Here is a 12,923-nt window from a genome sequence, read left to right as displayed (position 1 = left end):
CGCGCGAGTCCGAGCCGAGCCGAGCCGAGCCGAGCCGAGCCGGACCGGACGGGACGGGACGGGACCCGAGCCGAGCCGCCCGCAGCAGCCCTGGCCGCCGCACCTGCCCACCCATCCCGCACCGCGCTCCTCCGCCCGGCTGAAGGCGCCGCGGCCCCACCGTTCCCCCCCTCCCCTCGGCCGCGGGGAGCTGGGCGGCGCGGGGGGCGGTACCGGGCCGCGCCCCTCCTCTCCTCCGCCCCTCGGCGCCGGCAGCGCGGAGGGCTGGGCCGCGCCGCTCGCTGCAGCGCTCGGCTCTAGCTCCGCCGTCGAGGAGGGAGAGGAGAGAGAGGAGAGGGACGGGACCGCCTCGCCCAGCGCCGCCGCCCGCCGCCCGGCCCGCGCCTCGCCGCCCGCCCCGCTCGCCCGCATCGCCGCCCGCGCGAAGATGGCCGGCTGGCAGAGCTACGTGGATAACCTGATGTGCGATGGCTGCTGCCAGGAGGCCGCCATTGTGGGCTACTGCGACGCCAAGTACGTCTGGGCAGCCACGGCCGGCGGCATCTTCCAGAGCATCACGGTGAGGGCGGAGGCGCCGGGGCGGGCGCGGGGCGACCGGGGAAGGACGAGCCCGCCTGCGGCGGCGGCGGCGGCTCGGCCCCGCGGGAGCGCGTCGGGGCGAGGCGGGGGGCCGGGGGCACCTTGCGGAGCGCCGGGGGCAGCGAGCCTGCGCCGCCGCGGGGCCGGGCCGGCCGCGCCGCCTGCTCACGCTGTTTTTTTGTGTGTCTGCGGCTGCCGCTGGCGCCGCGGGAGGACGGGAGAAGGGCCCGTCCCGGCGGCGGGGGCGGGGGCCGCGGCTGCGGCCCGATGCGGCGGGGCCCGCCCGTGGGGGCCGGCGGGAGAGGCCGCGCGGGGCGTGCGCGGCGGGGGCTTGCGTAGGGCCGCCCGGGCCCGGCGCTGCGGCGAGGCTTACGTGCGCGGCGTAGGAGGCGTTCGTGAATGCCCACCTCGCCGCTGGCTCCATGTTTTTCACCGCCAAGATGGCGCACTGCCATTGATTCCTCCCTCCCTCCCCTCCCCCGCCCCTGCCCGTCCTTCGCCCCCGCCGCCGCCCCGCTCCCGCCGGCCCCGCTCCCGTCGCCCGCCCGGGCGCCCGCACCGGCGTTACGTAAGGGCCGAGCGGGGCGGCCGGCGCGCTGCGGCGCGGCCTCGGGCCCGGCCGACCCGCCGGCCGGTGCCGAGCCCCGCCCCGGGCGCGGCGGGGCCGGGGCAGAGCGGGGCTGGGGCCGGGCCCGCGGCGGCGGCGGCCTGGGCAGGGCCGGGCCGGCGGCGGCCGCGCAGTGCCGGGCCGTGATTGGGGCGGCCGGGCCCGCCGTGACGCTGCACTTTGAGGCCGCCGCGGCGCGGCCGGGCCCACCGCCCCCCCCACTTCCCCCCCCCCCTCCCGCCCCGCCTCAGCGGGCCGCGCTCCCCGCCCGGGCCCCGCACTGTCCCTCTCTCAGGGATGAATGGCGGCGCGGCCGCCCGCCGCCTCCCAGCCTGGGCCGTGCGCCCTGTGCCATGCCGCGGCCGGGCCGCCGCGTGTCGGGGCGGCCCCGAGCGCTGCGGGGGCCGGCGCCCGGCCGGGGGCGGTCAGGGCCGGGGGCTGGCGGGCTCGTCGCGTCTGCGAAGCCGGCGCCCCTGCGCGCAGCCTCGGGCCGCCTTCGGCGGGGATCCGCGGGCTGGGGCGGCGGAGCGCTCCGAGGCGGCGGTGGGCCCGGGCAGCGTGAGCTGGACTAACAAAGGCCTGCTCGGTGGAGCGCTTCCCGGTGGGAGCCGGGGGAGTTGCTGTCCCGCCCTCTCGGCGTGAGTCGGGACGCTCTCTAAATAGGAATTAAGCGATGCCATTCTGCCCTGCTAACTCTGGACTCTTTTCTTTGACAGCCAGTAGAAATAGATATGATTGTAGGAAAAGACCGGGAGGGTTTCTTCACCAATGGTCTGACCCTTGGTGCAAAGAAGTGCTCTGTGATCAGAGATAGCCTGTATGTTGACGGTGACTGCACAATGGACATCAGGACAAAGAGTCAAGGTGGTGAGCCGACATACAATGTTGCTGTAGGCAGAGCTGGCCGAGGTAAGCATGACTTTCTTCCCTTTCAGATCACTGAGGTAAGAATGTGTCCATGAGCATAGACTCTGGCCATTAAGAAAACCAGGCTCCTGCATTTAATGGTCATGAAGTGATGTGTGGGGGTGGCTGGCAGTGGCCCTGCTCACTAACGGGGTTTCTGCCCAGGAATCACAGTGGTTTCAGTGATTGCAGCTGGGTGGGAAATGGTTAAACTGATGACTGACAAGCAGGAAAGGGCAGACGATGGCTCCAAGCTTGCCAAGTGCAAGATAACTTGGTGCCTAAAGCTTAGGGTAGGGTACCACAGGTCAGTAGTGAAACTAGCTTTTTCCTTGTAAACCTCTCAGTGGACAGTTTGTTCTGCAAAGACAAACTCCTCGTGCGAGCGGCTCCTGTTTGCCTTTTAACAAGTTCTACACTAACTCTTCTTGCACTTCCTATTGAGCTCTCTGAAGTCTGGCTGAAGGCAAAAGAGCCTGTCAGACACTTGCTTCACGCTGGTACGCCAGCTCCTTGTGCTCCTCATGTAATTCTAGTGAAGCATTCTGTGGGGGAGGCACTCAATAATGGAAGTAGAGTTGTGGCTGGAAATACCGGCCACGAGTCGTTCGCTGTGCTGTCAGCAAGCCTGGCCTGGTGTTTTCAGCTGGCTGTGGAACAAACGGGTGAGCAATGGCTTCAGCCTCCAAGAGCAGAAACAAAGCTAGAGGAAACCTGCCTGCGGGCCGAAGCCGGGCAGCGGGGCCACGGGACGAGCGCTCGCGGCTCCGCAGCCAGGCGAGCGGAGGTGCGGCTCAGCCGCAGGCCGCTGCGGGCCGGGGGCACCGGCTGCTGGGGGGGCTGAGGGCGCTGACCCCCGCTCCTTCCCTGCGCCTCCCTGGCCGGTGGGCACCGGGCCTGTGGGTGCCTGGAGCCTCCTGCTGACATCTGCTGGCAGCCAGCGGGGCGGCCCGTGAGCCTCAGCTGGTCTGGGTGGGGGCAGCCGGGCACCTCACCAAAACTAGGGGGTGAGAGAGGGGGCGGGCGTTGGAGCCCTCCCTGTGCTATGTCCTGCGTGAAAGGCAGCTTCGCAGTTGGAACGTTTTGGCCTGAGTCTGACCCCCTGGGGATTTTTCTGGTAGGGAGGCAGCTACGGGGGCTCTTGTGCCAGGGGTGACTGCTACAGAGGAGAACGTAAGAGAGTTCCCTCTGCTGCCCTTCAGAGTCACAGCCCTACGTGTACTGCTGCTTTTGTCCCCAAGGCAGCTTCTTGCCTTGCTGTTGGTTTCTTTTGGTTTAAGGTGCAGCCAGGGTGGGTTTCCTGGCTGGGCGATGGAGGGTGGTGCTGGGGCTGGAGAAGCACCATAATGCTTTTTTGGGACAGTTGGTGGCATTTTTCCTAGTGGGGAACTCTTCAACTCAACATCATGTTGTGTGACACCCCGGGGATAGCCTGTGCCTTCTCCCAGCCCTGCCTACACCTGTGTTTTCCCCAGAACTCCTGTTGAGCTAGCTTAGTACCCAGACACTGCATCTGGAATGTGAGTGTGTTTATTGCGCTGCCTCAGACTTGCATTATTTCCTTGTCTAACACACTCTTTTTAAAACTTTTTTTTCTTTTCTCTTTCAGTCTTGGTCTTTGTAATGGGCAAAGAAGGGGTCCATGGAGGCGGATTGAATAAGAAGGCATACTCAATGGCAAAATACTTGAGAGACTCTGGGTTCTAGTTGCTAGGCAGACTGTTAAGTATTAGGGGAAGATTGCTATTAAACTTTCCTGGCGGTGAGCTTTAAACCTTACATTCTGGAAACTTTACTAGCAATGCAGGGTGATGGGGTATGAACCTGTGTCTCCTTTGTATCCCTTTGTTGGTGGGGAAAGGTGTTTTGGTTTTTTTTTTTTCTTTAATTCTGTTCATTTCTGTTTTGTTTCCTTGTGTACTCCAGCATTGGTTATAGTCATGGGAAAGGAAGGTGTCCATGGAGGGACACTCAACAAGAAAGCATATGAACTGGCTTTATACCTGAGGAGGTCTGACGTCTAAGCAGCCTCTCCCCATCCACCTAGCAACTGTCTTCACCACCACCCAGTTGTGTTCAGTGCTACCAGACTGTAGATGGTAGTTTGTGTTTTTTATTTACCCATCTCCTTATGTCACGATTCCAGTTCCCCCTTGTCCACGTGTATGTTAACCACTGTGTAACCCAGCCCCATACCTGGCACCATTACCGCACCACGGAGATGATATGCATGATACCTTGACAAACTCTTGGGAGTGGAATATGCCAAGCATAGGCTTTGCTTTGTCTTAGCAATTAGTGTGATATTGACAACTAAAACAACTTTAATACTAAACAAGGTGCCGATTGTACAATCTAATTTGATCAATGCCTCTTCAGCACTTTGAGCAACGACGCAGCTCACTAGTCTTCCTTTCACAGAGCATGGTTGGGAGGAAAAAGTGCATGCATATCTTTACTTCTGTCCCTCACTTTCTTTGTTTTTTAAATCCACATTTGTTGGCTTACACCCATTTTTATAGTGCCTGGTTTGTTTAACCAATTTGCCACTCAAGAGCTATTAATGTCGATTAGTTTTGTCGTTGCACTTCACTGTAGGCTCAAGTCTTGTGTCTCCTCCACGACGTCTGAAGCTCGTACTGCTTTACAAGTGCAATCACAAAACTAGGAAAGGGTACAGATGCACTTCCTCCCATGACCTTAAAGCCACCGTCCCGCCCCGCCCCGAGCGAGCCCCCAGAGACATTCCATCCTTGCAGTAGCTCAGGCACTTTGTTTTTCTTTTTTTTTTTCTTTTTTTTGTTTGCCAGCTCCTGTTCTGTAGTTGAAGGGCGAAAGGCTGCCGTGCGGACATCAGACATCCCAGCGTAGCCATCTGGAGTGTGTCTGGTCTCAGTTTTTCATAGGACCAATTTTACTTTGCAGCTTGGGGGTCGTGGGGTTTTTGATTTGGGGTATTTGTTTTGTTGTTGTTGTTTTGGTTTTTTAATATGAAACTGCAATGTCATTGTGGGAAACTGCCACCTTCAGCTACACTGGGAGCTCTGGCTGACTCCAGTCTCTGCCAGAGCACTCGCTGGTAAAGAGTTTTGCTGCTCTGAAGCCACTGTTTGGGTGAAGGTTGGCAGTTTGAAAGCTCAACTGTCAAAATGATGCCATTTCAAATTTAAAATCTCATTTGGCCTGTCACGCCCTTGCTGCAGAAATCATGGAGTGAGCTGCCTTGTGCGCCCGCCACCCGACATGTCTGTAACCAAGCTCTCCGTTCAGGCACGGTACTAACCTGTGTGTCCATGTAGAGGGAACTGCAGAACTCTGTGTACAAAATAAAGGGGAGGTGGTATTGGTTGGAATAACTGACTTGGCTGTCTTGTGATGAATTTTTTAATATGTATTCTGTGCCATACTATTGTTTAAAAAAAAATGAACTGTTGCTATTGTGAGATGGATTTTAACCGACTAGGAGGGTTTCTTTGGAATGGCACTACCTTAGGGACGTTCTAGTATTGCTTCTGTTGTTGGGCCTTGTGGATAATGTACAGATTTAAACAAATTCTTGTTGCTGATTTGTCCATTTCTTTCCCTGCACTTTGTTACATCTGGGATACAGTCTAACTCATCTGATTTAATATGCATTTCAAAAAATGCCATAACTATTAAAAACACCTTGTTTACAGACAGATGAAATAAATTTATTCCAACCAAACAAAATCCGGCTCCTGGTAGTTTTTTCACCCCCACAGGACTCTCTTGAGGCCCTTGGGCACACGAGGCTGGGGTAGCACGGGGTGTGCGTGCAGGTGAGAGTGCTGCCAGGTCAGGGGTCTCTTAACTCCCTGTGTGGGGGTGTCCCTGTGCATGAACACCCCCCTGCAGTCCCTCAGACAGCAGCAGGAGGAGACCTTTGCCATGGGATCTGTTTGGTGGGGGCAGAGCGTGCTCGCCTCAAGTAGGGGAGGGAGAGATGTCAGGTCTCTTTACCTCAAAAGAATTCCACTGTGCTCCCAAAGCCAGGGGGTTAAACAGCAGTGGGGAGTTGGGGGGGACAAACAATGGGAGCTGGGGAGGGAGAGGAGCCCAAACTGGGGCAGGTTCATCTTCAGCTGTGGCTCTGCTGGATACACCCTGCTTGGGCACCCCTGTCACACCACCTGCCTCACCCCTTCTTCCCCCACACTTCAGGGTCAGCATTGCACCTGTGCCTTAGTGTGTCACTTGCTCCCCCTCTGACTGAGACCTTTACAAAGCACTGCTGCCAGCCTGAACTGCAAGTGCTAAGGCTGGAACAGCCTAGAAAAAGCCCATAGCCCTGAGCAAGATTACACTTCGTAGTAACCAGTAGAGAGGATACAAACACCTGAGTTCCCCTGCAGTTGGTGTGTGAGTCTCTGTACCTCCACTTTGCCGCCCTCGCTGCAGGCCTGACTGCAGGATGAGTTCTTCCTGGCTGTGGGGTGTTTCCTGGCCCCAAAGCTCAGCTGCACAGCCAGAGTTTACTGGGGGCAGCTCAGGGCACCAAGTACCTGCCATCCCATTCCTTCTTGATTTTAACAATCTCTTTCCCCATTGCTCCCCCCCCCAGCAGCTGTCGGCAGGGCTGGTGCGTGGGGCCCATGTGCTTTTTCATGTTAGGAATCAACAGTTGCTCACATTATGTTTTCAAATGCATTTGTTGTCCTGTTCCCACAGCAGGATGGTGCCTGACATGCTCACGCAGACCTGGATAACCTGCACACTCAACACCTTTCAGTGTTTAAATCCCATTTCCAGGTGACTGGAGAACTTTAAACCCAGAGTTTATTTTCCTCTGCTAAAGATTTGAATGCTGAAATTGGCACCTAGGTCAGAGCAGTGCTGGGTTTTTTCTCTTTCCTTGCAAAAAGTTACTAGCAGAGATACAGTGAAACTTCCAGGGAAGGGGATGGGGGCTGGAGCCAGACCATCCTTAGGGTCCCTTCTACCCCCCAGCCTCTGTGCTTCTATGAGACACTTTGTCTCAGACTTCCCAAAGAAGTGATGTAGCTGATTTTATCTGCCCACTGGCCCTGTGCAGGGCTGCACAGCTCTTACCCCCTCCTGCACCTCTTGCCCCCTCTGGCCCTTCAGGTTCCAGCTGCTGCCCACACTGCGTCATGGCTCGGTGCCGTTCCAGCCCTTCCCACAGATGCAGAGTGTGTGAGGCTGTTAATCCACTCACAGCTTCTCCCCTCAGGGAAGATCCCTGACCCACACTGTTCTCTGGGGGTTGTGCTCATGGCTTTTTCCCTTTTACCCATGAAAACGCCGTGGGCTGCAGAGGCTCCGCTTGCACACAGCTCCCTGCGATGGCTCTGCGGCTCCCACTGTGGCTCCCGGTGCCTGCCATCTTATGGAGACCTCCGGCTCACTTACAGGCTGGAGAATTATTGCGTCATTGCCATGGCAGCACTTCCCCACCATAAGGAACAGAACACCTGCCCCCCCCCCCCCCATCTTTTTGTTGTGTTTCAGTTTCTCTCCTGTAATCTGATTAAAAGACCAGAACTCAGAACAGAGCTCACGTGTTTTACAGAACCTGAGGGAGGAGGAAGGGCACAGAAACCAAGCACGATAGAGAGAGGCAGAATTCCTTCAAAGGCTGATATTTTTAAGGGTGGTTCTCAAGTTATCAGACTGGGGAAGATGATTCACTACAGCCTGAACTGCTTTGCTCTCTGAAGGTTTACTTCTACTCCCCATTCCTTAGGGCTCTTCCCTTGCAAGGCAGGAGCTGGAGAATGGTGAGGGCTGCAGCTGCTGGCAGTCGGGGCTTTAAGAGTTTCCCATGCTGACTTCCAGACCATTCCAATCAGCCCCATCTAACAGTTAATTGTCAGGGTGCTTATTTTTTGCACCATAGCAATTCAGGGACAGATTTTAATTGTACCAGCCATCATTACCCAGCCTTCCAAAGGCTCTTACCTTCTATAATAAACATGTTCCTTAGAATCTTGCTACGACTCAGTACAAACACCGAATGGTTCTGACCTGCTGATCCTGTTGCTTTTATAGGCAGCTGATTTTTAATACTGACAATACTGTTTTCTATGTAGGCACCTGTTACTGTCCAGACACTGGGCCCATCCCACTCCGAACACTGTGCTATCAAGGGGGTGAAGAAAGTTGTTTGGTTGGTTGTTGAAGCTTTTTCTGCTCCTCAATTACTGACCTCCCAACACTTATCAGACCCACCATTTCTGCCCGTTGCTGTTTACTGGACTGCATCCCCAACACCCCCCACTGAAAGCTTACCTTCCCCTTCGAGGGCAGGTTTTAATCTCTGTCCACTTCTGGCTCCTTTTCCAAGGAGTTTGTTCTCACCATGCAAGGAAAGGTTCGTTGCAAGCTTGTTCTGTAAGGAGGCATTTGCACTGGTCACACGAACGCTGATTTGAGATGCTTCGGAGGTGCCATGAAACACTCTGAAGTTCAGGCACCAGTTAAAACTGCTTAGAAGTTATTTTCAACTAGGCAGTTGAGAACGAACCTCTTTATAGCACTGACATCCTCTTCTTGGACAGCTGGAGCCTGAGGTCGGACAGACTGATGTATGCCACCAAGAGTGTTCTGCTTACGGTCGGGAAGCAGCAAGTGCCGCTTCGTGTGGGTCACAGCCCAGAGGAAAATCCGTACCCATCTCTCCCCGTGGGTATGAGCAGCCTGTATGCTCTGAGGCAGAGGATTTACTCAGCAAGTTTTAATGAAACATGCAAGTTCTACTTAGAAACATGAGGAGACACTTCACCTTCTGAACTATTTCTAATAATAAAGTGCTAACCTTTAATTTTCATTTTCGTTCTCACTGGCAATGGCAGCTGACAAGTGAACTCTGATCTGTGGCATCACTACAGCACTGACCGCGGAGGCCTGTCGAGATAAAGCTGCATCAGTACCATCAGGAAGTTCAGAATTCTGTGAAACAAAGGTACAGCAGATATGGAATGGAACAGGGTATCCTTTGCTACAGGCATCTGTCTGTATATCTGGAGAATAGGAGGCGAGAAGCCCATCAGAAGAGCAGAACATTACTTGTCACTGCAGCGAGCGACCACCAGTTACACACAGCTCACGTTAAGGAAGCTCTCTCCAGTTCTCAGCTCTGGGTCTTTCTAAGGTTTGGGGTGCCTGAAACACAATTAGGAATAAGCAGGTGCACTGGGAGCATACCAGCAGCAGGAACCTATGGTAAGACACATCCTTCACTCAGTAGGTTTTCAGAAACCAGTTCTCACATTTGGATGTGCCAGACACGAGCACCAGGAAGGGGAGTTTCACACAGCACACCCCTCCTGCGCTGCTCACCGTTACCCCACCATCGCTGACAGCAGCAGGCTGGAGAGGAATTGCTCGTTATTACCCTTCTGCCATGCTGCACTCTGAACAATCAGCTGTCTCTGCCCACAGTCAGTCCCCCAAGGAGCCTTTCCACTGCCAGGCTGAGGGTGCAGCCCAGACGCAGGGTGGGAACCACAGGCCTCAGCCCAGGCCTGGCAGCTCCCACCCGCTGCACAGGCTGCAGGGATATCGACAGCGCTCTGGTCTGCCTCCCCTCTCCCCCACCAAGGTACACACACAGACCCAGACTGACCCAAACTCCTCAGCTGAAGGCAAATGAAGACGCAGGTTCCCCCTGTAGCCCTGCGCTCCCTCCCCAGCGGCACCGGGCTCTGCACGGTGACGTGAGTTAATGTTTCCTGAGGGATGGTTACAGTCCCCTCCTGGAGCCACAGTAACACATACAGGGTACACACTGGGTGTGAGTGGTACTGAAGTTCAATGAGTTCCTTTGGATACTTAAAGTGGAAAACATGTTTATTAACATTCTTTCAAGCTTTCCTTATTCGAGGCCATATAAAAAATCTCGCGTTTTGATGATACGTCCGTTTCACCTTTCTACATAGTTACAGAGGTATTACAGATCCTGTACTCCTCCTTGATACACCGGTAAGTACTGAGTTCTGTTAAACAGTTATAAGCACTTGTTTTCAAATCAGGTATCTGAGAAGAACAATTTCTCTATGTACATAGTTTAGCAGACTAATGCAGCATAAAATGCTCTTTAGTAGGAGGTATACGAGTTGAGGATCAAGAGAATACTTACCTAAAATTATTCTTCTACATGGAACAAAACCTCTGTTCTGGTCACCCCCAACTCCCACATCATCACTGGAAACCAGGCTGCATGGCAGTAGCAGGAAGGGATAACTGATGTGTTTAAGGTGGACCTTACCTCGTGAACTGCTCAAACTAAACATATATTCTAAATTCTGTTATCCCAGGATTTGCTCAATGAAACTGCTTAAACTCAGCTACCGTGGCAAATTCCAAAGGATCATTTGGAATCGCTGCTTGGAGAAAGAAGTGGAATTTCTTCTGCTTTGTTTTGATACACCAGCAGATAGAATACTGATCTGTTCTACGTTTTTCTCTCAGTGGTGGCAAGGTTTTTTAGGAAAACTCTTACACAAACATGCAAATACATTTTTTGTTGGGCTTAAGGGGTAACACATACCATACATGTAATAAATATTGCTATCAGTATGACCCAGCTGTAGCTACAGAACTGAAAAGAAATTACTTCCAGATAAATCCCATTTTAACAAGGTACAAGTAGAATCTGTGTCATGTTGCTACTGAAATAAACTATTAACATTACCCATTAGCATCGTGAAGTCCAGTTAGACTGCTCATCCGGAGAGGACAGAACGTGTGACCGAATACCCGAATCAAAAATAAATCTATCTGTAACGATTTAACCATAGAATACTACATGAACTGCTGCTCCTACTGAAGAAACCAAACGGATTACAGGTTAAAATATATTCCCTACATAAAGGTGTGTGAAGCATAGTCTTAGGAACCCTTTTGTTCATACACTATTCATCACGAGTCGTCTCAAACCGTGTTTGCCACTCTGTACTCCCTCTCCTCACTGGGCTGTAGCTGCACCACTACGCTCTCTTCGGCCCCTCCGGTCTCGGCGTCGCTGCTGTCAGTGTTGTCATTCTCATCTTCCTCGTACTCGGAGGACTCAGTCACGTTCTGATGGGAATGAGACTCTGACAGAGCCCCGAACGACTGCGTGCTACCTGAGGCTAACGGCCTAAGCAAGGGGGTATTTTCAGAGACTTCGTTCTCCTCTTGGCTACTGTCTGTTTCAGAGTCAGAGTCCCCCTGAGAAGGGACCACTTTCTGCTTACACACGGGACAGGTTTTTTTGGTTTTTGTCAGCCAGGGGTCCACACACTTGCAGTGATAGGCTGTGAGAAGAGAAGAGACAAACACAGCATTACTGATGTGAAAGGAGAATGAAACCTGCTCAAGTGGTTTTATGTTTGTTAGTGCAGGAGCGATTCAGAATTAACTCACAGAATGCGTAGCTACCAGCTTGCTGGCACACAGACTGCCTGTCCTCACGTACACAGCTCCTCAGGATCTCCAGCCATGGGGTTATACCCAATAAATACCTGTTTTCCTTGATGAGTGGCTCTGAACAGTCCCACAATGGGCCACGCCTGACAGTTTAAAAGCTTCCTGAGGAATTACAGCTGCCTGGCAGCTGATGTGCCCACCATCATCATCCCTCAAACGCCTCCAACCTCCAGCATCACCACAGCATTGTGCAGATTTCAATCAGGCCCACAGCTGGCACTGCAGCTACACTGGTCTTGTTCAGGAAAAACAAGTGAAAGTTCCTCCTCCCAGTATTGAAAGCTTTGCTCTATTTATGAGCAGACCTGTACCTGGCAGAGAGCGAGGTATTTAGGTGGGCACGCACGTTGTGCTTAGTGCCTGTCCAAGCAGGCCAGCAGCATGTTCCCCAAGGGAGCCAACGGTGGGGTTTTGGTTTATCTGTCACCAATCTCTGACACTGCCCATGGGGTTTAGGTAACTCCACAGTCCCAAGCTGGGACAGGTGCCACATGTCCCTGTTCTCCTCTGAGAGCTCCCTGTTTGTCAGCCTGTTCCAAAGTTACTGTTTATATCAAGGAGCTGCAAAGCTCAGCCTGTCATTTGCTGTGCTCCCTGGGGATGTAAGGTCGTAACATCAGCTGCCTCAAGCTGGGCAAAACCATGCCCAGCCCAGACAGCTGAGATGCAGCTCATGCACCAGGGAGGAGAAAGGGGGTCTCAAGCTAAGAAGGGTGAATTCTCTCTGACAGGTTTTATACAGCTTTTGTAAAGAAAAAAAAAGAAAAAAGTGTAAATTCAGGGACACTCTTGGGCCCAGACCCCTTCCAGATCTCTAGGTGTAAGTGCTTTAGGTACCTGTATGCAGCTAAGAGCAGTCTTGTCTCCTGGACAGATGCACATACAGATGTACCTCACCTCCTGCAGTGGGCTCTATCTGGGAAAGCCTGTTTCGACAGCACACAGCTTGTCCCAGAAAAATACTCCACTCAGTTTTGCACTGACAACACTGACTTCCAAGGGCAGAGGTCTGATTGGCTTCAGGCCACAGACACACTGCATCCCTTCATCACATCGCTGTCACTCAGACCCAAATTAGGATTCATGGTCTCGGAGAAAAATCAAGCTGCTGGGTTTTTGTGGTGGGTTTGTTTTGGGTTTTTTTTTAACGGAGAAGGTAACTCTGGAATGCATTTGCCTATTAAACACAGACAGTTAAGGGACAGCATCCAGCCTGCGTTTTCTTTCATGGGTACCTCCAAAGCAAAATTCAAGTGGGCATGCAAGCCCTTGTTGCTTTCAAGAAGAGGACAAAACCTTTGCTTTCCCCCGATCTGCGTGTGCACTCCTCAGAAATAGCAAAAATACATTTTACAAATCAGCCAACAAACATACTCACTGT

The 12,923-nt window shown here is 53.5% G+C and overlaps 2 protein-coding genes across 3 annotated transcripts in view; one reads left to right on the top strand and one right to left on the bottom strand.

The window, feature by feature from the left end:
• Positions 1-267: 267 nt before the first annotated feature.
• PFN2 (profilin 2) lies at positions 268-6,096 on the top strand. Of its 2 annotated transcripts, none has more exons than XM_084267425.1 (3): positions 268-559; positions 1,903-2,095; positions 3,702-6,096. In XM_084267425.1, exons 1-3 carry the CDS (start codon positions 428-430, stop codon positions 3,797-3,799), a joined length of 423 nt encoding a protein of 140 aa, XP_084123551.1. In that variant the 5' UTR covers positions 268-427; the 3' UTR covers positions 3,800-6,096. The 2 variants fall into 2 exon arrangements, with proteins under 2 accessions (XP_084123551.1, XP_084123552.1); XM_084267426.1 differs by having other exon boundaries at positions 4,019-6,094.
• A 3,808-nt stretch (positions 6,097-9,904) lies between these two features.
• Positions 9,905-12,923, bottom strand: part of RNF13 (ring finger protein 13) — a 34,638-nt gene continuing 31,619 nt past the window's right edge. The window contains exon 10 of the mRNA XM_084267137.1: positions 9,905-11,370. Coding sequence (XP_084123263.1) covers positions 11,006-11,370 — 365 coding nt within the window. The 3' untranslated portion in view covers positions 9,905-11,005. The remainder of the gene's footprint in view (positions 11,371-12,923) is intronic.

Source organism: Gallinula chloropus (genome assembly GCF_964237585.1).
Source record: "Gallinula chloropus genome assembly, chromosome: 8".
Classification (NCBI taxonomy): domain Eukaryota; kingdom Metazoa; phylum Chordata; class Aves; order Gruiformes; family Rallidae; genus Gallinula; species Gallinula chloropus.
This window is presented reverse-complemented; position numbering and strand designations above follow the sequence as displayed.